General features: G+C 37.6%; 1 protein-coding gene across 2 annotated transcripts in view; it reads left to right on the top strand.

Annotated features, from left to right (window-relative positions):
* SATB2 (SATB homeobox 2) overlaps positions 1–27,453 on the top strand; it is a 179,315-nt gene that overhangs the window by 98,728 nt on the left and 53,134 nt on the right. For both annotated transcript variants that reach the window (XM_074339724.2, XM_019746481.3), the window contains 2 exons: positions 9,036–9,508; positions 26,985–27,197. In XM_074339724.2, coding sequence (XP_074195825.1) covers positions 9,036–9,508; positions 26,985–27,197 — 686 coding nt within the window. The remainder of the gene's footprint in view (positions 1–9,035; positions 9,509–26,984; positions 27,198–27,453) is intronic.

The following is a 27,453-nucleotide window of genomic DNA, read 5'->3' as shown; positions in this document are numbered from 1 at the left end:
CATAATAGTTGATTAATGAATATTTTTTGTATGAATTAAAAAAAAATAAACGAACAAATGTGAATAACCTGACTTTATTGAGTAGCTAATGCCGTTGTTGAGGAATCAGTGATTTCATCCCTTTTTAGAACTGATGAGATTTTTCAGTCTGTCACATTGGGAAGGTTTATAGGACATAGGATGGAGACGTGAGGTGAGCCCTCACCGTACAGATAATTCATCCATACATCATGCCACTTATGCATGTACATGCCGCATGCATGCACACACGTATACAAATAGAAAGCAGGACTTATCTGTAGGAAAGTTGATTCGTTCTGACTCAAGCCCTAAAATTAATAATAACCACATAACCCGAGTCAAGCAGTTTAGCATAATGAGTGACATAAAGGCTTTAAGGTCCTGAAGAAATAGGTTTGAATTCTGATTCTTCCTTTGATAGCTTTGTGACATTGCCTTTTCTGAGCTCCTTCCATGAAGGTAGGCATAATAATACCTATGTGATTCCACTGTTGTAAGAATTAATTGACAATAAGGTATAAAGGGTTTAGCTCAGTGCCTCAGCTACTGTATACCTATATGGTAGGGACTGATGTCACCTGCAATGGCAACATGTTTTAAAAGAGGTACATTAGCAATACAGATATGAAAATTTCAGCACTTTATAATAAAAACAGTTTTCTTTAAAGGAAGTCCATTGAAGAGTACTTGTGAAACATTCAGGCCCTAAGAACTTGACTTTGAGTTATGCAGAGAAAGAGAAAAAACAAACAAACTAGTTTTCACAGGCCATGTGGTTTATTATGCTTATGAGGTTAGAGCCAGCAGCCCTAATCATTTTGAATATTCCTAAATATTTATCTACATTTAGACAGCTATTTACCTTGAACATTTTATCTGACTTCTCTGGTATTAGACAGCATCACTATGTTGAAGTTGGGCTCCAGGGTTTTGGGGCTGGGGGTGGGGGAGCAAGGAACTTGGGATGCAGGTCTGGCAATCCAAAGCAACGATGTGTTTATGTGTTTTTTCTCTATGCTCAAAGGTTTGGGTACCCATTCAAAATTATCTATTTCATTGGCAACTTTCTACCAAGAGTGACAAGGGCCAATCTATGTCTTACCTTTATAGAATCACTTCCAGAGCCTTTTCTGAGGCTAAAGGAGTCATAGAAAAATTCACCATTGTTTTTTTAAAATTTCATTTATATTCTTCTATCTAAGGTTTTAGGAGATATTCTGGGGAAATACTAGAGTGTTATAGCGTTCATTCATGCTAACCTATTTACATTTACATAAGCGTCTTAATAGTGTAAGGAAAAATCCATAGGCCAGATATTCCAGAAATTTCTCAGTGCAAAGCCTTTTACCCAATTCATTGCTTTCCAGTTATTATAACTATGGACAAACCCCAGAGGCTATTTCACAAAAGCGCTTGTGTAAAGATTTGCATTAAAACACTAGGTTCATAGTTCTGGAAACATTGTCAGTTTTTTAAGCAGTACTGATAGATAAACTTGCAAGAGCAAACTACAACTCCCACTATTGCCACTATATAAACTGCTAATATTCTGTTGCTGTTTGGAGTTTCACAAAGATGTCTTAGGAAAGTCTCAATTTTTTGCCGAAGAGTCAAAAAGCTGAAGGAAGTATTCTGAAAAAGGGAATTGTTTCAGAAATCTTAGCAGTACTCTTTAAGATGCTATTAGGTAAGTACCCTGAAAGGTTTCCTTAAAACCAGTTACAGGTAACCCCTAAATCACCCAGCTAGTTACAACTCAGGCCTTAAAAATCCCAGTTTGCTCTTCTTTCCACCTATCATATGCCATCTTGTTCTGATTGGCAGACATCTGTGCAATCAGATGCTTTTCCTTTTGCTCATAAATCCTCAGAATGTACACTTTGGGGCACTTAGTAACTGGAGTGTATTTTGAGTATGGAAATTTTACTGGGTTTACTTTACATAGCATATGTAGCAAATAGATGTAATAAAAATAATAAAATCTAAGAGAAGCACTAAACTGAAAAGGAAAAAATTTGGTTTTGTTTGTTTGTTTTTTAAGTTAGAACATTTTGATGCCTACTCATTCCATGGAAAATAAAAACAAGCCATGAAACATTTGCTTTTTAAAAATACTATAGGACACTTTTCTTCCTTCTTTTGGTTGATGTAAATGTAACATGTATATAGGGATTCCTCGGAGATATTGTAGGTTTGGTTGCAGATCAATGCAATACAGTGAATATCATAATCAAGCAAGTCACATGAATACTTTGGTTTCTCAGTGAATTTAAAAGTTATATTTACACTATGCTGTAGTCTGTTAAGTGTGCAATAGCATTATGTCTCAAAAAACAATGTACAGACCTTTAAAAAATACTTGATTGCTAAAAATTGCTAACCATCACCTTAGCCTTCAGCACGTCGTTATCTTTTTGTTGGTGGAGGGTCTCACCTCGATGTTGATGGCTCCTGACTGATCACAGATCACCATAGCAAATACCATAATAATGAAAAAGTTTGAAACACTACCAAAATGTGACACAGAGACACAAAGTGAGCAAATGCTGTTGGAAAAATGGCGCTAATAGATCGCGTGTCACAGGGTTGCCACAAAACTTCAATTTGTAAAACAATGCAATATCTGCAAAGTGCAACAAATCAAAGCATAGTAAAATGAGGTATGTGTGTATATTTAAAGCTTATTTTATTTCTTAAGTTTTTTTCCCCATTTTTAAATAAATTTTGAAACTTAAAGCTGTGTTTGTATAGTATTACTATAAATTTAATTTCAAGAGTTGTGAGATCATGTCATTTTATTTTCCATCTATTCTTCTGCCTCCTAATTCATAGTCAGATTGTGAACTATCAAGCCTCATTTGGAGAAACTGAATAGCAACATATTTCTGCATATACCAAGAAGCATGTGATTCTGTATTGATAATGAATTCTTTTAAACTGTAGGGGTCTGTTTTTCAAACTTGATATGATGTAACATGGCATAGTTACTTGAAACAAAAGAAAAGATTGCAAATCTTTAGATGACCTCTCAGAAATAGTAGACTTCGGTCAGAATGTCCTAGTCGTGAAATTTTGAAGTGGGAAGCCTGAACTGTTATCATAATTACACAGATATTTTTCTGAAACTTACAATAGCACTTTACCAAACATATTTCACATAGACACTGATCATGTAAATTCTACTCTTACAATTCTGGGATAATAATAAGTATCTGGTATGCTCTTAAAAGACAGTAAATAAAAGCAAAGGTAATATAGATGTTGCTTGTCAAACTTAAGTGTACATGAGAATTGTTGGAATCTTAGTGCACAGAAGAACTCTAAGAGAATCTAATTCGGGGCCCCTGAATTTCTATTTCTAACAGTCTTTCAGGTGATATGGATATTGATGGTTCAAGGACCATATTTTAAGTTATTTCTGAAGGAGTACAATGAACATTCAGGAGAGACCTGAAGTGTACAATGTACATCTGTTCATCTCTATTTACAACCCCCGCCCCCCGCACCACACACAAAGACAAGATGAACATAATAGTCAGGACCTGTTCTAAGTGTCGACAAATATTAACTCATTTAATTCACACAATAACCCTTCATGGTAGGCACAGCTAGTAACCCACAAAAAATATATGATGAAACTAAAACACAGGGAAATTAAGTAACCTGCCCAAGGTCGCACATCTACCAAGGGGTAGAGCTACGATTTAAACCCTGGCAATCTGGCTTAGAAGTCTCTGCTAATAATCATTAGGTCATACATCTTTCCCAACATGTGAAAAGATATTTACCCAAAACTATAATGAAGTTATCCCCAAAAAGTGTCAGATGTGAATACAAGACAAGATTTGTGTGTGTGTGTGTGTGTGTGTATATAATTGAAAATGTTCTTGCAACCACCTAATATATATATATATATATAATTATATAATTATATATATTATTATTTATATATTATATATTATATATATTATATAATATATATATATATATATATATATATATATATATATATATATATATATTAGGGATTTGCAATAATTAAATACTTGGCTTCCTGGGTGTACTGTAAAATTTCTTGAAATAAAATGAAGTTTTTGAACCAAATATCTTTTCACTGTAATGCAGATAAATCCCTTGGGTGGAGTGTAACCTTCCTGGGTATGACCAGCCTTCCATAGCCAGAGATCATAAGCATTGAATAGCTAATGGTCAGAGGGTGCTTTTGGTTAGAACATCAGCTGTGAACTTGGGAAGCCTTCTGGAGCCCCTGGAATTCTAACACAGGCCTAGAAAGGCTCTGCTACTTGGGAGTTAAATGGAATCCCAGAAGCTCAGAGGGTGGTTGTATGAGGGCTTCTCGTTCCTTACGCTTTTCACTCAGTCCCAGAAAGCTCAGAGGAATCAGCAAGATCCTCTTGGAACTGAGTGTCTCAGAAACCTGAGCAGATTCCAGATCTGTACTGCATATCTGCAAAGCCCCTGGACTGGAATCTTTCCCCAGAGGTTAGAATAGCTACAGAAAGCCTCTCAGCTACTTAGCAGTGTGTCAGCCCCACTAGTTTAGACAGCTCCTCAAGCCACATCCTGTTTGGGGATTTGCACTTGAAGCTGGGACAGCATTCCTTCCCAGGCACTTTCCACTCCAGAGATCACCTTCAGGACTTCGACAATAGTAGAATCCAATTCACAATGAGTTAAATTTCACCTCCGATTTAAAGCCCTGGAAGCAGTTGTGTTTTAAATGTTACTTTAGTGAGGGCGCATTTTAGATTTATTGAGGACATTTTCTGTGGTGAACGTGAACATTACTGTCATCATCAGAGGCAGCACTGCCTTTGATCCTGCACTTTTTGTCCCCCAAGATTTCTGAACCATGGCTCCATATAGCAGAGGTAAGATGGCCCCTCACAGCCCAGGTGTTGTCTTTGGTGTTGCTTTAGTTTAAGACAGACTTAACATCATGTTTTCTATCAGAGTGAAAAAGCAAAGCACAAAATCAGGCACTGCTGTTAAGTCTGCGTTTCATCCACTGTGGTTACTTTCAAATAATTGAAACAAACAAACAAACAAACAAAAAACAGGAGGAAGAGAGGGGTAGAAGGAGGAAGGGAGAAAGAAAAGAAGGAAGAAAAGAAGGAAGGGAAGGAAAAGGATGGGAAGTGAAGGAAGAGAGAGAGAGAGAGAGAGAGAGAGAGAGAGAGAGAGAGAGAGAGAGAAAGAGAGAAAGAGAGAAAGAGAGAAAGAGAGAAAGAGAAAGAGAAAGAGAAAGAGGGAGGGAGGAGGAAATAGAAATAATGAATGCCCCAACTCAATTTTCTGATGGAGTCTGGTGCATTGCGATATTCCTCTGACTTTTTTTTTTTTTTTAAAGCATTTGTGTTTCATCTGCTCTGACTTAAGAGGCTAAAATATTATTCAGATATTTCTTTTATACAAGTGGCAGCAGAAAAACTAAAGTTTTTAAATTTGGCAAAACTCTGTGCAAAGCATTACTGAAATCATGTGTTGCCTTGGTCAGTGGAAAAGCCTGTGGATGAGCATTTGATGTTGAGGCGTTTGTAACATTGGGATGGTGATGACTTCCCTCCCCTCACTCTTAGGAGTAAAGAACTTGGCTTTTACTAGAGCTGTCAGGGACTGAAAAACCGACGAAGGTTCTTGGCTTGACCAAACGTTAGACGGGCTCCTGAACCTTCTCCTACGCCCATCTGTGTACTTCCTTGTAAAATCCAGTTTTAGCAAGAACCCTGCGAAGTCAGTTTCACCAGAGCCCTCTATACCCTTGATATCTGATCACCCTCGATATCTCATCAGGTTCCTCGGCCTTCACTATCCCCCAGGTGATGTCTGATCACCCTGGCCTGTCTTCAGCAAAGAATCCTGTTCGGTCGGTTTAGCCAGAACCCCCTCACTTCTGATGTTTCCTCTTAGTAATTGTCCGTTCACTGACCCTCAACCCTGCTCCTTGGCTGTAAATTCCCACTTGCCCAAGCTGTAGTTGGAGTTGGGCCCACACTCTCTCCGCACTGTAAAATCCCATTGCGGTGTCCCCTATATCTCCTAGTGGTCCTGGATAATGTCTGCCCTACCATCTTTAACAAGTGTCATTGATTTTGTCTTCTGTTTAACAACATAGGGGGTATCGTTAGTCTCCTAGGCAAAAATTTAAGACTGGCTGTCCGTGGGCAGGATCTGGTTTTCGGAAATGTTTTGTTTGGCTTTTATTGCAATTTGAAAATGGCATTAGTTGCCAACACTTAAACATTAGGAGCAGTCACGTAAAAATCCAGATTTTTCATTTTCTTGAAAAAAAGTCTGAAGCAATGACAATATGAGGAAGACTAAAACTGGCTGCAAGTTAGGGGCTGCTCCCTTTGGATGGGGCAGGCTTTCTCTTGCTCCACTGGGTACCGCTGTAGCTGGCTTCTCTGGGTGTTGTCTACCTGTATGTGGAGGCTTTTGCATTTGCAATTTCTTCATTATGGTGGACTGAGTAGTTAGTACTTCATGGTGTTGCCACATGTCTCTAAGGATACTCCCACGGTCACTGCTCTTAACTATATGAATTTATAAGGACCTGGGAACTCATAAGAAAAGGCAGAATTATTATGTATAATCTTAAAGGGATATGGATTGACATTCTGATTCTTACTGCACCAGTTCATGGAGGTTTCATGACGCTCTGACATTTGCGCTTAATTGTGTGCATGATTATGACTAGATCTGTGAGTGGAGTGTTTTATTTATGGAAGATGTGATTTAGATAATAGCTTAAGAAAATAATTCACTCAAATATAATTAAAATCATTGAAAAATGAAAATGCTAAAATTTTGGAAAAGTAGCTTTTGGTCAAAGAATGTATGCTGTGCTAGGATGGACCTATGTTTTTTAAGTAGAAAAAGAAACGGATAAAACTTTTGCTAAGTACCTGAAAACATCATTTAATATTTGAGTTTGTCTTTACTTTGGCTGAATTAAAAAACAAATAAACAAAAGTGAATAAAATGTCTATCCAAGGCCAAATATTTCTGCATATAAAATATGACTTAACTCTGAAAGCGGTCTATGGTCTCTGCACTTCTTTCAATAAGGAAATTGTAATAGTAACTTTTGTTCATGGGAAACTGTTAGATTTACCTTATTTGAAGGCTGTTAACCATTTGCTTGGTTTGGTTTAAGACTGGACTCTTTAAAGTTGAATTAATACAATGAATGAAAAATGTTTGCCTTTAGAGGATAAGATTAAAATAATTTGTTCACCTTGAACCTTATGCAGGAAAGGTGAATACAAAGTAAATGAATTACATTGAAAGGATTAAGTTAGAAATTGAATACTTAAAGAAGTTTGAGGTAAACTTTTGACTTATTTAGGGGTTCACAGGAAAGTTAGGCATTCAGTTTTTTTTTTTTGTTTTTTTTTTTAGCAGGAAGAAATACTGCATATGTCTGAATACAAGGTGATCTCAATATATGGGTGTTTATTTTCCCAATGAGAAGTTTTTAATATATCAAACCTTTAGACATGTAGGTACAATGGTTAAACATCTACTTAAAGTTCTAATGTTTTAATTTACCTTCACATATGTATTTTAAAATCACATATTATATAAAATATTAATTTAGAAATATTAGTTTTCCCTATCCTTGCAGTTCATAATTAATTATTCAAATTCTTCACATGTGATCTGGCATTATTGTCTTTCTCATTATTAAATCCCATTTTGAGTCATCTCATCTCATCCAATTTTCCAGCTTATATCACTTCTGCCTAAATTTTTTTTTAGACTCAGTACTTTTTTGATACGAATATGATTCTGTCACTGTAAATCGTATGCCATACTACAAGAACTGTAATAATGGTACATAATAGGGAGAATGATTATTTTTAAAATTTATCCTATAGGGGAATACTTCTGATCTCCAGCATGTAACCACCAAAAATAATGTTCTTTAAAGTTATCTTAACCGGCTTTTACACAATCATAGCCAACATTTTCAATTCTAAGAAATGATACTAAATCTGTTTGGAATTTTTGCTTTAAAAAAAAGATTTTGTTAGATTACATCTATAAGCACTTAAAACTAGTAGTGGTGGAGGTTGTTTTAGCCTAATGTATTTTCTCCAAACAAAACTTTGTTTTACATAATAAAATACAGAGATTTAGATAAGGATTTGACTATTCGTGACTCACTCTTTCTTGAGAAATTTTCTTGGGGGAAGAAAAAAATCTGCCTTATGTTTGAACATGTACAATACTATCTTTTTCTTCCCCCTTTCAAGGTTATTCCTTAAATTTTTACTAAACTGCAATAGGATGCAGTAAAGTAGGTAACCTGGAGAGGGAACGTCCCTTATTTAATGGCAAGTCAATGCGATGTTTTTAATTTTGTTTTTATTATCCTAGTGCATATCACAATCATTAAAATATCCATTTCTTAAAGAAATATTCCTATAACAAAGATGGCAAGTGAGTATATAAAAGGATATAATATATGGTAAACATTTTCTGTGACTGTTTCCATGGTTGTATTGCTAGTATTTATGTGGATTTGTATTAGGAGGTAGTAGTTACTTTGGCAGGAGATGTTATCCTTATCATTTCCTGATAACCATGAACACCACCATTACCATGAACTACAGAAGATGAAAACACCTGGTATTTTTATAACAGAGGATGATGAGGGAGATGGTAGAGCTTGGAAAGATGAGAGGATTTAGAGTTTGTAATGGCTCGTGGTTTCTGTCCTGGATATTAAATAGAATGCCTACTTTTAAGAATTTAAGAAAATTGAAGTGGCAAGTATAATTTTTATATCACCGACAAAAAAATCTATTATTCTAACATTTTGCAGGAAAGGATAATTTCCTTTTACTTTGGTGCTTCCAGCTTTGTATGAAAAAATGTCTATGCCATTAATTTACCAAAAATGCAATATAGTATAATACTACAGATAGTAGCAATAAATTATACCAATGAAAATAATGATAATTATCACTTTTATCTTTTAACAGTGGAAAGAGTGGAACGAGAAAACCTTTCAGACTATTGTGTTCTGGGCCAGCGTCCAATGCATTTACCAAATATGAACCAGCTGGCATCCTTGGGGAAAACCAACGAACAGTCTCCTCATAGCCAAATCCACCACAGTACTCCAATCCGAAACCAAGTGCCCGCATTACAACCCATCATGAGTCCTGGTCTTCTTTCTCCCCAGCTCAGTCCACAACTTGTCAGGCAACAAATAGCCATGGCCCATCTGATAAACCAACAGATTGCTGTTAGCAGGCTCCTGGCTCACCAGCATCCTCAAGCCATCAACCAGCAGTTCCTGAACCATCCGCCCATTCCCAGAGCAGTTAAGCCGGAGCCAACCAACTCTTCTGTGGAAGTCTCTCCAGATATCTACCAGCAAGTCAGAGATGAGCTCAAGAGGGCCAGTGTGTCCCAAGCTGTCTTTGCAAGAGTGGCATTCAACCGCACACAGGTACAATTAGCATTGAACATAATTGGTGCTTAAGAATGATACCAGGGACATAATTGTGACACATTTTCTTTCTCATCTCTTTAAAAAATTTGTATGGCTCTCAGGGCACATAAAATTAAATTAATAATCCTTAGTTCATGAAATACTATCACCATTGATCCATGCATAGGTATAATTAATTAATTAGTTTCAGTAATGTAATGAACCCACCAACTGTAAACCCACCAAATCAGGACCCAAAATGTTACCAATGCCCTGGGTCTGTGTGCTCATCTCCTGCCTCATCTTGTCATCTGCTTTTCCCGATGTTTTAATCCTGATCTTGAATTTTGTGGTTAGCGTTCCCTTGTTTTTCAAAAACTAGTTCAAAAATTATTTATGCATGCCCAATCTATTATTACCTTGTTTTTGAACTTTATAAAAAGTATCATTATATGTCATAATTTCTGTAATAATTTTTATAGACCCTTTAAAATATATGAGTTAGATGTAAGATTGATAAAGTGGTTGTCATGCAGGGTCTCTGGTCCCGCTCCCCGTGTAAGAATGCAGGACATGGTGAGGCTAAAAAGGAACACCCACGGAGCAATAGATAGGGGAGTCCTACCACTATATTCTCACTGGCAGCTGGGTTGGAGACACAGGAAGCAGGAGCCACACTATCCGAAACCCGCTGTCCTCTTCTCTGCCAACCAACCAACCCCTTGCTAACTGCAGTCCGCTGTGCTAACTGCAATCCGCGCTTGCTAGCTCTGCCACCATCTTCTTGCTAGCCCCCGTTTGCTGCTAGCGTAGCCATGGCAGTTATATTAGTGGCCAGTGGCTCACTGGTTAACAGCTTATGGCCAACTAGCCACAGTTGATGGCCATCCAATCACAATTGGCCATTTACTACCCAAGTGAACAACTTTCCATGTGAGGGCAAGAGCCTGGAAACTGCATTCCTGGCTCTGTCCCCACAGTGGTGCTGGATAATTCACTCATATTTTTTAATGTTTTAGGGGAATTATATGCCAATATAATATTAAATGATAAAAAAGATAAACAGTTTATCTATGTATGTCTTACTTTATTGAGGGGTTCTTAGAAGTAAGATATTCTTTCCCATCAGTGGTTCTTAGACTTAATTGTGCATCAGCATCAGCTGGAAGGCAGTTAAAACACAGATTGCGGGGCCTCCTCCTACTTTCTTATGTGATAGGTCTGGGCTGGGACCCAGAAATCTGTATTTCTAACAAGGTCTCAGCTGATGCTGTTCCTACTCGTCCAGGGGCCTTACTTTGAGAACCACTAATTAAGCCCTTATTTGAACAACAAAGAAGCAAAAGTGCTAATCTCAAGGAGCTAACAACCTAGCCGTGAAAAAATGTGCCCAGATAACTGGAGTAAAATGTGAAGTAAAGTGAGTAGTATAGGAGAGTGTCAGCAATGGTTGCAGTGGGTGTTGTCAGGAGTTGGGAGTAGGGAATGCTTACAATAGAATGAATATGGTACGTCTTTAAGAGGACAGTGGGTTTAAGCTTAGCCACCCTACTAAATGCAAGGCAGGAATCTAAGTTCTGTGTTGGTGCAAAGATGAAAGAGATCGTAGGCCACACATATGTCAACAACTGACGAGTATTTGGTTACTGGGGAGTTAAACCTTGAAGGATAAATAAAAATTTAATAGGCAAAGATGGAGAAGAAATATTTTAAGCTAAAGGAATTCATGAGAAAAGTGTTGAGTCAGAAAAATGTGGGAATAGTTGGTAGGTGATAGCAAAGCTAGATCATAAAACTTATAGGTGGAGGGAACAGATCAGAAAAGATCTTTGGGCCATGCTAAGAACTTTGAACGTTAAAGAGAGATGAGAAATTGATTTACAAGGCCTGGGATTTAAAGAGTCAAGGGAATGATGGGGAGAAACCATCACCACTACTCCCACCAGGAAGAGACAGGAAAAATGCCAGGAGAGATGGGTTAGGTGGAGATGGAAGAATAGGGTGATAGTAGTGAGAGCAAAGAGGACATGAATTAAGAGTTTCCAGGAGGCTTGTCCATGTGTGGAAAGCTAAGAAGTGTGGGAGGGAGAAGCTCGAAACCATGCCAAGAAATTTGGTGATTGGTTGGGAGAGATTTTTGCAAACGTTAAAGTATAATTTCATTAAAGTGGTGAAGGCAGGAGCCAGAATTTAGGCGTTAGGGAGTGATTAACTATTGAGGCTATAGAAGCAGGGGCTGCAAATTACTGTTTCCAAAATTTGGTGTTGAAAGGGAGTCCAGAAGTGGATTGACAGTTTGAATGTGATAAGGAATCAGTTTGAGATAGAAGGATTTGTGAGGTAGTTTGGGGCCTCAGCTGAACTTAAACAGCATGAACTAGTAGTGATGGAACCAACAACTGTAGTTTGGTAACAGCCTTTAGCAAGGCTGGAACGGCAGAGTGGGAGCAGGGGAGAAACACAGTGGGATTGTTTGAGGTTTGGTGCTGACAGATTAAGTATGGCAGGAGACCAAGAGAGGTGAAATTTCTTGCTCCCTTGACTCTTAGCAAATTTATACATTCTATTATTGACAGAGTCTGTTTACATCATTTGAAAATGAGTTCGGAGGTTCACAGAGGTCTGCACATGTTCCAAACATCACTGCACTTTTCTCTTGTGACTCAAAGCACTCAGGCAGTATTTGCATGTCCAGCGTTATCTGGACTGCTGTTTTGAAAAGCTCTGGTCCTTTTGAGCAAATCTGTTGCAAAATACAGAGTGGAAGGATGCGTCTTTTAGTCTGTATCTTGCAGTTCTCTGTGTGTGTTCTTTCATCTATCATTCATGTGGATGAATAGGCATTTCATGGCTAGCCAACGTTTTATTGCCTGGTTGTATATACAGCTCCTTTGGCTAAGGATAAAATCGAAAGCATGGTTGTATTGCTTTGGATTTTAGAACCAAATACAGTATACATTTTATCCAAATAGCGTGAAGCATGAGAAAAGACTCACGATGAGGCTAGACAAAAGACAGACCATGCTGGTGTGAGGGAATGCTCTGCCAAGACCCCCGACTCCTGGAGGTCTGTCTTCTCCTACACAGTCGTTTTTGTCTATTTTTATGGATTAATGATTTTCCTTTGGCATTGTCATCTTTCAAGTGCCAAGTTATAAAAGGTCTAATTGAAGCATGGAACACATTTTATTATTTTCCTCCTGCCATTAAATTTGTAAGATGGCTACACCCAGAAAGAAACATTCACTTTCAATCAACATGAGTTTGAGTTCATGGGCCAGCCTTGAGGATATCAAATGGAAACTGCATAGGAATGTATGAGTATTTCCTTTTAAAATTCTGCTTTTAATTTGGGAAAGCTTTTCATCCCTCTGGGATCATAACCTGTTGTGTATAAAGCCCAACCTAATCAAGGTAGATGGTATTGACAGAATGACATAGTTTGAACTTAAGCCGGGGGTCAGCAGGCAGATTGTTTTTGCTGTATATACTGTAGTCACTAGCAGCAGGGTCGGACAGCTGGGTTTCACCAGCAGCATTGTTAAATGGAAAATGTGGTGTACTGTGCTCTGTGAAGCCAGCCATGGATTTCCTAAATGTTAGGCTTTTTCGAATGGAATGAGACAATTATGGGTGATATAATCATTTGCCAGCTATCATAAACAAAAAAAAAATTAACTTTTATAGATAGTACCATAAATGAATTGTTAATCTTTGGGTAGAAAAGAGAATCTCAACATTTTTTTTTTCCTCAAAGCAAACAAAATCAGAACTCTTTATTTCAGGTGGATACGTAAGGCCAATCTCAGTCTTGTATTCGGTTGCTTCACTGAAACGTAGCATATCCTTACTCCATTGAGTGTTTTCCAGAAATAGTTCATAATGTCTATTATTCATTTATTATCAAAGTCAATAAAGAGCAACTTGATTTGTCACCTTACACTTTGTGTTCCTAGATTTGTGCTTGATGATTGAATCAAGAACAAATCTGGCAACTATTGTGTGTGTGTGTGTGTGTAGAATACAATCGCATCAGCATTCATAAAAGAAGGTAGAATTGTAAAAAAACATACACACACACACTCATCAACAGGTTTTCATATTTAAGACTCCAGATGAAAAACACAAATTCATAATAAATAGCATTTGAAAATGCCAGTTCTCCAAAGTGAAACTATTAATTTCTTTGTATATCTGATCCATTGCCACTATAAGTCTATCATTTGGTGATATAAAATAACATAATTATGGGAACAGAACTGTATTTCAAAGGGCTTGCTTTTCATACATTTTCATTTTAATCAATGTGTCTTTTAAAAAGATAAAGTACATTTGTTTGATAAAATGATGCCCTATGCACACTCGTGACAAGGTCATGACTTCTGCCCGAATCAGAGACAGACAACATTTACCAATCTGATTTTATTATTTATTATCTTTTTCTTATATTTCTCTATTGGTTTGTTAATTCAAACATCTACTGTCTAAACTAAGAACATAAATGTTCTTGCCCGTGTTCTGGGCAAGGGCAGCTGCACATGTGAGGTCCTGCAGGGCCAGGACATGAGTCTTCAGCATGGGCGTGAGACAGATGTAGTTGTAGACGCAAAGTGCGGCAGAGCGTCACATCTTCTGTGCCACCAGGATGGTAGAAGCCTATTTTTGTCGCTATGACCTTATATAAAGTGCTTTCTTATATTAAAATATATAATCACTTTCTTTTTACTAGTCTTTGGAAATAAGTGGTTAGCCCTACTTTTCATGTCTCTGAAGAATTTATGACCAATGGGACCCGATGAGAATAGTAAGGTAGATGTGATAAGATGTTTCCTGACCTGGTCACTACTGTCCAGACAGTCCTGTGATAGATTTCTAAGCATTTCTGTGGCTTATGGTCACAAAGTGATGTGGTGTGGTCAATACGCCAGAGGAGGCCGAGGCAGATAACGTGCTTGCTCTGTTTTTGCTGCTTCCCCTATTCCTCATGCTTTTACTTCTAAAACCCAGTTTCTGCTGGTTAGCTCTTCATTAGAAGGGCTCTCCTGAGGCTACTGGACTTTGCTTTGCTCACACTGACAGAGACGTGGAAATGCTAAACCAACGTCTGATAGGTGCAGGGGGATGAAAACCCAGCTCCCTTGACTCCTGTTGCAGGCACAGCTCTGAAGTATGAGTTCCACTCCCAAGCTCTCTGCAGGTTCAGGCTGGAGGCTTGGACCTTGCTTGGGTTCTTCCCTTGCTTGTCCTGCTTCTCCTACTCTCTTACCGGTTTCTCTCAGAAGTACTTCCTTAATAAATCACTTATACAGGATGTGCTTTTTATCCCAGGTTATAGGTCAATGCCACTGCTGGCCTAGTTGGCATTTGGTTATGCCATGGGGTAACAGTTTGAATGAAACCTATGTTCAATTTTATGCCTACTACCTTCACAAATCTAAAGCAAGATGTTATGGAAATAGTATCGAAGTTTTTACTGTACCACTTTCTTTTGAAAATACTATCACTGTAGTTATTTTGAATTCAGCCCTTGGAATTCCATGGACTGATAATAATATTGGCCAGGTTTACTCATGGATATTGAATGTTGGGGCGTGAGGGAGAGAATGAGAGAGAGAGAATGAGATAGAAACAGACATTGGATTTGAGGCCCTATGAGATCTTCCAAACTTGACTTAAATGAAAAACCATACTTAATGAGCCTGAATGGTGAATTATGTAATTTGCGTGACTTTCCGAGTAGCTTTGCTCCTTGGCCCTGCCCCATTTCCAGTGTTCTGTCAGTGATTCCGATAGTATTTGTAGGACTAATAATTTTGAGAAGTAATGGGGCCTGTGCTCTGTCAGGTTTCATTTTTTCTTGCATATTTATTTACCCTTGCTTATGTCCTGAATTCATGTTAGTGTTGGCATACTTTCACTTACACGGCCTATGGACATGAAATGAGTTGCTTGGCTGATTACTGTGTTAACATCTTTGTATTTTGACAATTTGACTATGAATCGTAACCCTAAGCATTCTTTTACCCCTTGTCACTTTTATGGACTTAAAAAAATTAATCGTAAGAGGCTTACGACAGTATTTTAAAAGACTTAATATTTCCAAGGAATGGTTGTGGGCTGTCCAGTGACCTATGATAAGCATGATAAAATATGTACAGTGAATCTTCCTTAATAAGTAAACTATTCGCCAATTTATTTAAAAATCCAATGACCTACATATTCATATGTTCAGAAATCCCCCATTTACTGACGTTGTTTCTCCTCTGAGACCTTCCATCTGAACAAATCTGGTAGATGAAGTAGAGGAAGCTTTGACCCAAACTAGGCTAAATCCTTTGGAACGGATGCCCTGCCACGTGTACGTGGGAGCATTAGAGTGCCAGGAAAGGGGACTTAGGTGTGAGCCTCATCCCCTCTCGGAAGCATTGTCCCCTTACCTTGATGGTAGAATTCAGGAAACATCCTTTCACAAGGAACCAGCAATAAGAAGCTTGTATTATTTGCAAACAAGACTTTTGGCACATTTATTATTTATATAGTCTAGTTGTTTTTCATTTTTCTCTAGCAGATTATGCCATAACTCAGAACATTCAGGCTCATTTTGTATCTCAGGTAGGTCTCCTGAGCCAGGTCTTGGAATCATGTTTTCTGTAGAAGCACAGATATGTTTTGCAAAATGGGCTATTGGTTCGTAATAGTACGCCTCTCCTTTGGGATCTTGCTCCTTCTTAAGGTCCAGGAAAGAGTCATAGAGTTTACCCAATTTGCAACCTTTTGTCAAAGGCCTTGCTTGAGAAAGCTGTTCATCCTGGTCTTACCTGATAGAGAAGAGGATTTAAAAAAAAATCCTTTGGGAACTCCTTTGGTTGTCCCATCCTTATTTGACTGCTTTTTGTTTTTTGTAAGACTTTGCCAAAAATCTGCTGTTTACTTATCAAAGCCACATCATTTGAAGAAACTTAAGGCCAGGGTTATAAATACAATTTATGAACTCGCTCAGCAACTGGAGAATGTTTCGGCAGATTGGAAAATTAGATTGAATGATGTATCAGGAAAGTTGGCAGCAAGGTCAATGGCTACAAATATAAATGTCTTTGTGTGAAATGACATGGATTTTGCTTTTATGCTTTATTGGCACCGTGTTTACAGTATATGCACACCCATATTATTATAACGTTCAAACTGTCTAAGCACTTGCTAACATCATATTTTGAAGTGGGGCAGTTAGGAAGAGATATGGAGTAACAAAATGAAAATTTTAGCAACCGAAATATTTGGAAACCTGAGCTTCAGTGCATTGCCAGTCAGTTTTTTGGGGGAGAAACTTCTTTTTTTTAAGTCTTATGTTTGACTTACACAGCTTGTTAGTCAAAGATAGGCATGATTTAATTACATGTACAGTTTATATTTGTAGAAATTTGACCTTTCCGATATTCAGAATTCTTTCTCAGACAACCTCTGGTCTCCGTCATCATTGTTTCTCACTATCCAATAGCAAAACGACCCTCAGCAAGCCATAGAGGAATAGAATACAATGTAAATCCAGGGCTCTTGACTTTCTGGTCCAGTGAGCTGGTTATAAAATGACAAGGAAACCTGTGAGAAAAAGGAAGTCCACTCACTGAAAGAGGGGCTGTAAATATGAAATGCCGCAGATCAGGCATGAACATGTTATTGGCTTTTGAAGCAAATAATATACCCTCTTTTGATTTCAACATTAAATTAATAAAGTAGGAAAAGATGGCCCTGCTTGCTTCATAACATAGGCAATCTTTCATTTCAGAATCACTGGCTTGACTTTCATAGATTGAAAGATTATAATAATATTAATATTTTCCAGGACAGCAGTGTCTCCAAGTTATTAGGTGGCTTAACGATGGCGCTCTAGACAGTGGGCTCACCTTAGTTCCTCCTGTACATAGAAAGACTCTCAGCAATTTGTAGTTTTTAGGCAATTTCAACCAAAAGCATGGGAGAGATGTTGGCTTTGTTTGTGCTCTGGATAAAGAGAAGATGGACTCAAAGCTGTCAAACCCATATAACTCTCTCCCCGTTACTAAATCCACTTGAAATAGAAAATTTTATGTAAAAGAAAATATGAAGACTCTTTTTTCCTTCTTCACAAAACTCGTACCAAAGGATCCGAGGAAACAAATAGAGCACCCTATTCTTTTTATCCCTGACTAGTGTGCAAAGTCCTTAAAATTGATTACTGAACTAATTATAGAAAATTCGGGTTTCTCCATTCTCTAACAATGAGTGATTGACTCATTTCATATAGATAAGGTGTCTCTATCTTCAACAAGACTTTTTCTTTCACCTCTCGTGAGTGTGTCTCCGTAGAGACCTGAACTTTTGTGTGAAGGCCTACTGTTTTGTTACGTAACTCGTCTCCCCAAATTATGGGTGATGTTTATAATTAAAGTAGAATTTTTATAGAAGAAATACCAGGAAACAGTAGCTTTAGATCTCACTATTTACATACTTTTCACCATTGCTTATTTTAAGTAATAAAAAAAAAATACACAAGCAGTGTTCTTTTCATGGCCATTGATTGAAATGCTGACCATTTGGCCTGGGGTTAATTGCATGTTTGTTCAAATAAAGTGAATTAAGTTTAAAGGCCAGAAATGCTGTGAGAAAAATAAAAGTGAATCAATCTGAAGTCAATTGGAAATTAATTACAAAGTTGTTTAAATTTTATCTATAAGTTTTGTGCCTGAAATCATCACTAGACTACAGCATTTACTTTCAAATTTCTTTGATTGCAACACCCAGTAAGAAATACTTTTTACATCATGAGCTGGCACACACACACTCACATGTATACATATGTCTGTATGTCTATCTTGAGTTATTTCATTTTCACTTAAATCTTTATCTCTATGTTTCTAAAGCAAAATCTTCATGAAAGGAAAAAAAACACCCTTCATGAAACAATACTTGCACCATGTTTGAAGCACTTTGATAATCTCTAATCTATTTCATGATAAAAAAGTTATGATGTGCTAAATTACTTTTATCATCCACTGATAATTATGACCATGTTTAAGCAATGATGCAGGTTAAAGCTTATTTTAAGTGATACAAAGTTACTTAGGGAAGAAAGGTTGCTTTACTTTTGTGAAGTATAAAATAAATATCTTAGTTTAGTGCTATCCTGAGTATCAACATGGTCATTTCACTTTATGTAATTTATTAAATTTTCCTTTACATTCTCCTCTATCCCAAATAATTTTAATTATCCTACTTCCTGAAATATATTCTTTGTATTTCCTTCCTTCTGTATGGGAAGAGACTTAGCAAAATACCAGTGAAGAGCCTTGAATCTTTGAATGTACAAATTTAAAATTAGAATTGTACTTTGATGTTAGTTCTGTATTTATTTATCTATTTACTTAACAATATTTTTTAAGCATTCAGAGACTGTACTAGGCATTATAGTGATGGCTAACGTTTATTGAACACTTAACATGTATCAGGTACAGTTATAGGCTCTCTCAGGAACCCTGTGAGGGAAGTACAATTATTACCTTAATTTACAGGTGAGGAAGCTGTGCCCTAGCAAGATTAATTAATCCTTGTCCAGTTGAAGCCCAGTTTTGAACCCAGCAATTCTGACTTTAGAGCTCACACTCAGAATCACTTTATTCTCAATATTTGTATAGTCACAGAGCAGAAGATGAAAGACACAATCCCTCCTTCAAGGAGTAATGTGTAAGGAGTACGCAGACTTTCAAAGCAGTAATCCCACTGAGGTATAGTAAGTACTGTGCTATGTCACGTGGGCTGGTGAGAACAGATGCTTCGGGCTCTGGAGGTGATGGAAGTTAATGCAGAAATAGTTCAGCAGAAAAGAAAATAATATTTTATAACTGATTCAGGACAGAGTCATTTTGTATGTTACTAGATTGCTTTATGTCGTATCTGAAGGCATTTGATACATTTGAGATATAAAGAGTCAATAAATGTATGTTTTTGGTGTGTTTTGTTTTATTTTTGGAAAGTACTATTTTTGCCAATGTTTTGACAAAGTAGCCAAAGCTAGTAAATTTGGGGGGCAGTTTGCCAATGGCTGTTTCACAGAATACTCACGGAAACTCTGAATAACCAGGGCCCAGGATTTTGTGAATGCTGTAGTCATGGGGCAAGGTACGTGAGGTGTTAGCAGAAACCATGCGTGTGCCCAGAGCTGAGAACACCACTGGTGACATGTTTCCGAGGAGAACTGTTCAGTTTCCTATTTGCTTTGCCGTTGGGTGCTAAATTGTTTAGAAAATTTGACTTAGGTTGTGCATAGCCCCCGATTCCAGTACCTAAGACGTTCTAAAGATAAGGAGAGAAGGAATAAGGAGGAAAATTAAGATGGGCTGGTTTATCTAATTGCATCTATCGTTGCATAAATTAAGTAGGTAAAAAATGGTAAAGTTGCCAGGAATCTGTTTTTGGCTAAGTTCCTCAATGGTACGTGTTCAAGGGTGGCTTGGACAGAGGATGGCACTTAAGAAAGTGCAGACTGTTGGGGTTACAAGAATGTTCTGTTGCACTCACTCACTTTGTGTTACCTGCTTTCTGTATTCTGATGTGTCAGGTGTACAAGCGAAGTTTTACTAGAGAAAGGGAGCTACCTGTGAGGGAAATGTGTCATTTAATAAATTGCAGATTTGATGTCTATGGAATATTGTTCTAAAGTGGAGTTTGCGTGGCCCCAAATTTCAATAGATTGGATGGCAAATTCTTGAGTATAATGTGAATCAAGCTTTTAATATGTGGTCTGTCAAGGCCTGCTGATGGCTGTTAAGCAAAGATAGGACTCCCAATTCTCCGAAAAATGAAAAATATGCGTTTGGTGTCTTCTTAGAGCCCCATATAGGAATGTATCCCCAATTTACCACTATACACAAAAATGTATAGATTCTGCTCTCAAGGAGTTTCCTGTATGACGGGAAGAGGGTTTACAATAGCACAATGCAAAAGGTTATTGATAAGTGTCACAAAAGTGAGCTAGAACTAATGTCATTTCCCTTCAAAGGAGGGAGAAAGTATTGACAACTGCAGTGTATATATACGTATACATGTAAATACATAGTCTTTTACCGCATTACAGAATACATTGCTGCAGCAACATTTATCTGCAAAGGTTACTCTTGTATATGCATTTATATTTGCAGAGTACATTAATTCCCTTTAGGTGCTCAATTCTATCCAACCCATCCTACTAAAATGCGGCATGCATAGGCTGCCTTTCCTAATAAAGAAATATTATAATAAAAGAGAGGTTTTATTAAACTAATGCAATAACGACATTTTCTTTGAGGACTTAACACATCATTTTTAATAATAAAAATCAAATTGTCATTGTTGTGCCCTGTATATCTTTTATTCAAATCAGACTAAATACTCTGGCTTCATGGCTAAGCAGTGTTCTGGGGCAGGATGAGTATTTTTAGAGTTACACAAATGAATTTCAGCAGTCAGGTTCATAGTGGGGTTGTAGATTATGAATATGGGGCCCAGGGACACCTGTTTATATTCGTGAGCAGAGGGGAAAATGCCTCTCCGGAGCGTCTAGAAGGCAATGAGATCAGAGATTAGGGGCGAACCGGTTCTGTTAGCTTTCAGATGGTAGGACGTCAATACTTTCTACAGCCATGCCGCCGATTTCACAGCTTCAATGAACTGCATTAACCACTGAAATTTGAAGAGTTCACTTTGTATGATAAGGCCAGCAATTTGGTATTACATGGTCTTCTTAAGGGGCTACCAGATTTTGGTTCTCATGTCAGCTGGAACCAAACACTTCAGAACTATGAAAATTAAGGCTAACAAATAAGTATGCCAAAGGGTTGGTGAAATGTGAAGAGTACTTTTAGAGGGACTATTTTTTTTTTTTTTTTGGTATTTCAAAGGAAGTGTGTGATAGGTCATACTCAGAGGCAGGATGCAGGGCTGGTCCAGGTGAGTGCCAGGGCCCCTTCCATCTCTGACCCGCTGTAATTTTAATCTGTAAAATAAGGGTCTCTGTGCCTTTTAGCCTTGCTGATTGGTTATGACATCATTTGTTTAAAGTGATATATAATTATGAACTAAAACAGTATATTTTCTGCCCCAGACTTACCACTACATAGTAAATATGTTTCAATTCATACAGCCTTAAGGAGATGTAACTTGATTTCCAAAGAGGACTGTCATTAAATAGCTTATGTACTTTGTGCATACATCCAACAATTAATAATTAAAATATATTATGAGGGGATAGGGCTTATTTTCTCTAAAATGCACAGTCTAAATGTTTCTAGAAAAGTGTCAAACGTACAGTTTTACTTTTAGTATAGCAATCGCATAAGCTATCTTTGGGATTTATATGACATTCTAATATCTCCCTTTGTTTAGATTGGAATGCAACCTTCAAACTAGTTATATTATATGATAAATGAGTATTTTGGTGGGTTGAGTTACTTTAAAGGTAAAGGTATGTTACAATAAATATGTGAACACTGCAAGTTACCCTTTATACATTCAACTTCAACTACCACAAACAAATGTAAGTTATAGGAATGAAAACAGTCTCTGGCTAGTTTGAGGATTTTTTTTTCCAAAGAAAAGCACTGGGGTTTGGCTGGGCCAGTTTCCTCAGTACACACCTGGTGTATATCACTTTAAAAAATAAATTATGCCTCATTAAATTACAATTAAATGGAATCATGATCATTTGTTTTTCTGGAAGGAAGATGTTTTGCATATTGAAAGCCTAATTTGTTGCAGGTGACAAAAAGGCTGAACAGATTATCTAATATCACTTCATTTTGGGGGTAATGTTTGCTAGTTTGTGTATACTCCAGTAGTTCAAAATTATATTAACATGGACTTCATTATTTTCACTTTAGAATGTCTCCTACCACTTTATCAGTTTTTAAATTCTCTCTCTCTCTCTCTCTCTCTCTCTCTCTCTCTCTCTCTCTCTCTCTTTTAGCTTTTAATGAAACAGAAGCTTCTCTTGTCATTCTGGATTAGTCACGTTCTTTCTTTTTCTTCAAATGTCTAATACTGCCCAATCCCTCACTCACCCTCCCCCTTTGCCGCGTCTCTCCATTATCTCTGTATTCATGTACTATGTATATTTCAAATCCCAGCCAAGTTAAGTACCACCCCTTCTAAGACATTTTCCCTGAGTCCTGCAGTTGGCAATACTTTCATCTTCTTTTGAACTGAGATAGCACTAGTTCTAGCTGGAATTTATGACACTTGTCATCTTTTACCTTGTGTTTCTATAAACTATCATATAGGAAACTCCTTGGCAGCAGAATGTGTGTCTTAATTAATCTTCTCATTCCTTTCTGAGCTTTGTACTAAGTCATAAATTAGAAATGAATGAAGACACTGACCTGTCATTCTTTGGTAATAGGTCTGTATATTGAATTCGGGGCTTCTCTAGATATTCAATGGGAGATACAGCCTAATCCTAGAGAATTATCAAAGGTGTGAGTGCTATGAAGAATGGATATCTGTTAAAGTCTAGTCAGTAATGACTTGAACTATTGCTGTCAGCCCCTGAGTGGCCTGGAGACACCTGAGGGGCTCCAGCTCAGTGTTCCTTAAATGTTGTCTAGGTTTGGGTTCTCTTATTGCTTTCTTAAAGGATTAAAGGCCCATCAAAGGCAGTTTGCCCACCCATCCCAGACAAAGCCTTAGGGCTAGTGCAGAAATTTAGTAGTAAATATTATAGAGGCGGTCATAGCAATGTTTCCCAAATATTTCTGAATACCAGCATGTATTTTACACACTAACCATTTGGGGCAAACTATGTGAATTGTTGAAGAAATCATAATAACATCCATGAGAAAGCTCATCAACAGAAATTGCAAATTCAGAAATCTGTAAGGTCATTTACTTTGTTGCAGATTAATATTATTTTAAATAGTAGAAATAATAAAGATGCCAATTTTTTATTTTATTTTAAAAATTAGCCTGACTGTTTGTCTGTGGACATAACCTATATTAGCAACCAAGCAAGATGGCATTATAATATTACCTCTTGTTTTGCATTTTGAATTATTTCACTTTTGTGGAATTTTCTGCCAACCTCATATACTCTTTGCTGGTTCTGGAAATAATATGAAGCTTACAAGATCCTTCATTAAAAGGCTAGGGAGAAGGCCAATTTGAGGTTCTTTTTTCCCTACTCCCTTCTTTTTTCAGCAACTTATGACCTGAGAGCTATTTCTGCACGGTGTCCTTCCATCCTGTGCAGCTCTTCGCTCTACTCCTTTTCAGTCAACACGTTTCCTGGTCTTACATAACCTCAGCTCACACCGAGGAGGGAATTGTTTTAATCTCTCTCTTGAGAAGGCTCTGTTGCCTACGATGAGGAAAATTCTTAATGACCATTTTACTCAATACTTGCAATATGTTTTAAGATGATTACTGATGTGAAAGTTGAATAAGCAATATCCTGGTTAATTTATTAATTTCCTTCCATTTTTCACATTCTCAATATTCATGACCTTTCTATTCATAAAAGTACTTTTATTTTTTTCAGTGCCCAGGTGCCATGTCACATTCTCTATATCTCAGGCTATGTAATGGAAATGTTCAAGTGACACCTGCTGCCTGACTGATTGATAATTAAGTGCCAGACAATATAGTGGCAAAGACTTTAGAAATATTTATGTGAGATAAATTATTAATTTATGTTCTGTTCAAGACAGTTTCAATATGATAAATATTTGCTTATCTTGATAATTAGATGGGGTTGATTTGTGGTGTATGTAAGTTATGCCATAGATTTTCTTCCCCCATGATGATTTTCAACTAAGTAAGTAAACTCCCTTTACATTTATGAGCCTGCCGAATTTGGACTCTATTTTTAAAAATCCCAGTTTAAATAGTTAAAAGCATATCAATAACCAAAATTAAAAAGGCTCAATGAAGGCACCTCTTGTGCCCACCAGTCAGTCACTTGTTGAAAATGTCTGAGGTGAAAAGAATCTGCTTTGGGACCACGGCTACATGGATGAGTCCTCAAGTAAATAATTTGGAACAGTGTTCTCACTCTCCGGGACAATACATGGAGGCAGTGCTGCCCAACGTGTTGGTCTGAGACTTTATCTTCAGTTAGGCAAATGAAACAGAAGCAATAGTATGTTCCACCAGCCCTTTAAAATACAAATATTGTGTCTCCTTCACTTCAGAAATGATGCTGATGGGCAGCTATTTGCAAGAATGCTTTGTCTTGATTTTTCCTAGAGATGGATTCATTTCTCTGTAAGGTTGTCCAACACACAGAAAATGCAGTGGAAGGAATTCCACACAATTTCAATGTGGAAAAAAAAAAGTAAACCAAGCAAACAAAAAACAAAACTACTCTATGCTTCAGAGTGATGTATATGTTACTATTATTATTGATAAGGAATGAATGAACCTACAGATTCGAACTGGGTCTATTAGAACAACTGTTTTTGTTATTTCACTACTTTGTATTCAAACTCTTAGCCATACTGCCCTCTACAACTTGTGAAAATAATTTCACAGAAACAGAAGAAGTTTACAAATTTAAGTATAATCATAATAACTACCATAAAGAATATACCTATATTTATGCAGATCCTAAAACTCCTCCAAATTTGGGAGTCTGAGATTTATTAAAATGCATAAAGTACTTATGAGAGAGCAAGAGGTAGAGGAAGAAGAGACCAACTCATCCTTTGTGAGCAGAGTTCATCATTAATGAAAGCTCAGAAAATATCAACCTTTGTGTCTTATTGGTATTGGAAATTAGTATTGATTTTTACATCTGCATCCCTCTTGCTTCTCCACACATTAATTTGGAGATTTTTATATTAGAAACAAATCCATTATTAATATTTCAGGTTGCTTAGTGCTCATGGAAGTAGGATAACTTAAGGCAGAACTGACTTTTAATTTTAGAAAGAGAATCAGTACTTAGACTGCATAAGATTTTTTGGAAGACAAATGTCTCACTTGTTGCTTCCAAAAGCATGATAAGAAATTGGGATTTTCTTAGAATCGTTTTACCAGTAAGGTAATTTCACATACACATCCCACCATGTCCTCTCCTTGAGCTTGCACACACACGCACATGCACGCACACACACGCACACACACTTGTTAACATTTCTTCTAGCTTCATTGAATGGCATATTTTATTCTCATTTGTAGAGACTAATCAAAGTAACATGACAGCCAAGTTGCAGAACTACCTGATGGCATACCTCTTGTTAGTTCCTTTCTGTACAGTTATCTTCCATGTTCTGGGTGGTGACTGCCTTCTTGGAGGGCTGATAACTGTGGGTGCACATTCCCATAAGTGCCATTTGCTTCACTATTTTGTAACGCATTGCTTTCCTTTCAAAGGTCGCCTACCTTACCCGAAGGATTTCTGGCTCACCAGAGATGGTCTATTTCTCTTGAATCCAATGTCTTTTTATATTTAAGCCAAATAGTACAAATCTGATGTTTACTTTGCATGAATATTCCCCTCAGTGGAAAAGTCCTTGGCTACTTTTCATGATTGGGGTTGCCCCATCTGTTCTAAGATACAGAGGTTAGCATCTCAGCTCTTACTCATGGGTGATCCCAGGCCTTGATCCCTGAGAAGGAATGTTGGTTGGGAATGTCAAGAGGTACCTCTGTGTGATAATCAAACAAGTGTGCAGAATGGCAATGGATCTGCTTTTGCTCCAAGTACTACAGTGTTCCAGCTCTGGTCCCCAGCCCCTTTTATAAGTCTATACCACTTTTCTCTAGACTTGTCAACTTTTTCCCTTTCTTTGTGATTTCTGTCATCAGAGAACATGAAAACACTAATTTCCTATCTAAAGCTTTCTATTTGGATAAATCCCACATCAGAAAGTATCTGAGCCTATCATGGCATTCTCCGATGTGTGCTCTGGCCCCTCACCGGGTGTGACTATATTTCCATTCCTTTAATGATTCTTTTTTATTTTTTTCCATAAGAAACATCTATATTGAAAACAGTGGCCGGTCACATAGAAATTCAGCCAAACTTTTTTTTTTAAGTCGATGTAAATCTCCCATGCTGTTTAAATGTCGGAACTAAATTTACCAAACTTGGCAGATTTTTAAAGCTGTGCAGGACTGCCAAGTGTTCCCAGTTTCAAGCAGAGAGAGTTCTAACAGTTCCTGAAATACTTGTAGGAGGCACCTGGTGGTAATTGCAGCTTCACAATTCTTCCCGGGCGCCTACCTTGCTAGCTGGCATCTCTGTATACCAATGATTATTCTAGTGATGATAAAGTGTCAGAACAGAACGGCCCAAAATAAGGCACAGACCCCGGAAGGCAAGCACATTCCCACCAAACCTTCCTGCTGGAGAACACTCAGGAATTAGACTGAGGCTCTTGGCATCACAGCCAGCTGGTTACACCAAACAAAGGGGGAGAGGGGAGGAAGACGGAAACCACACACGCCTGCAGATGTGACGTGGCCTATTATTTGTCTTCCATTTAATCAGGGATTGTTGTCTGAGATTCTGCGTAAGGAAGAAGACCCTCGGACAGCCTCTCAGTCTCTTTTGGTAAACCTGAGGGCCATGCAGAATTTCCTCAATCTGCCGGAAGTGGAGCGGGATCGCATATACCAGGACGAGAGGGAACGGAGCATGAACCCCAATGTGAGCATGGTCTCATCGGCCTCCAGCAGCCCCAGTTCCTCCCGAACCCCTCAGGTGAGATGTCTGCTCCACTGACTTGTCACTCTGCCTTGGAAACATCTTGCTTTCACTGACACTGTGTTCTCCCTCGAACACTAAGAGACATAATTCAAGGATTTCTGAATCCACTGAACATGTTGGTCAGAGGATATGAAACTCTGACCATATCAGAGTAGTTCTTCTGTACTGTATCATATGCCATTTCTGTCCCTTTAGGAACAGAAAGTACCATTCTTCCTCACATGGCAGGAGAGTAGGAGTGGGTGGAGGG

The sequence above is a fragment of the Rhinolophus sinicus genome, chromosome 17 (assembly GCF_057876585.1).
Source record: "Rhinolophus sinicus isolate RSI-liver-muscle chromosome 17, RSI-T2T, whole genome shotgun sequence".
In the NCBI taxonomy this organism is placed as follows: Eukaryota; Metazoa; Chordata; class Mammalia; order Chiroptera; family Rhinolophidae; genus Rhinolophus; species Rhinolophus sinicus.
Note: the sequence above shows the minus strand (reverse complement) of the source record. Positions and strands in the feature narration are given on the sequence as shown.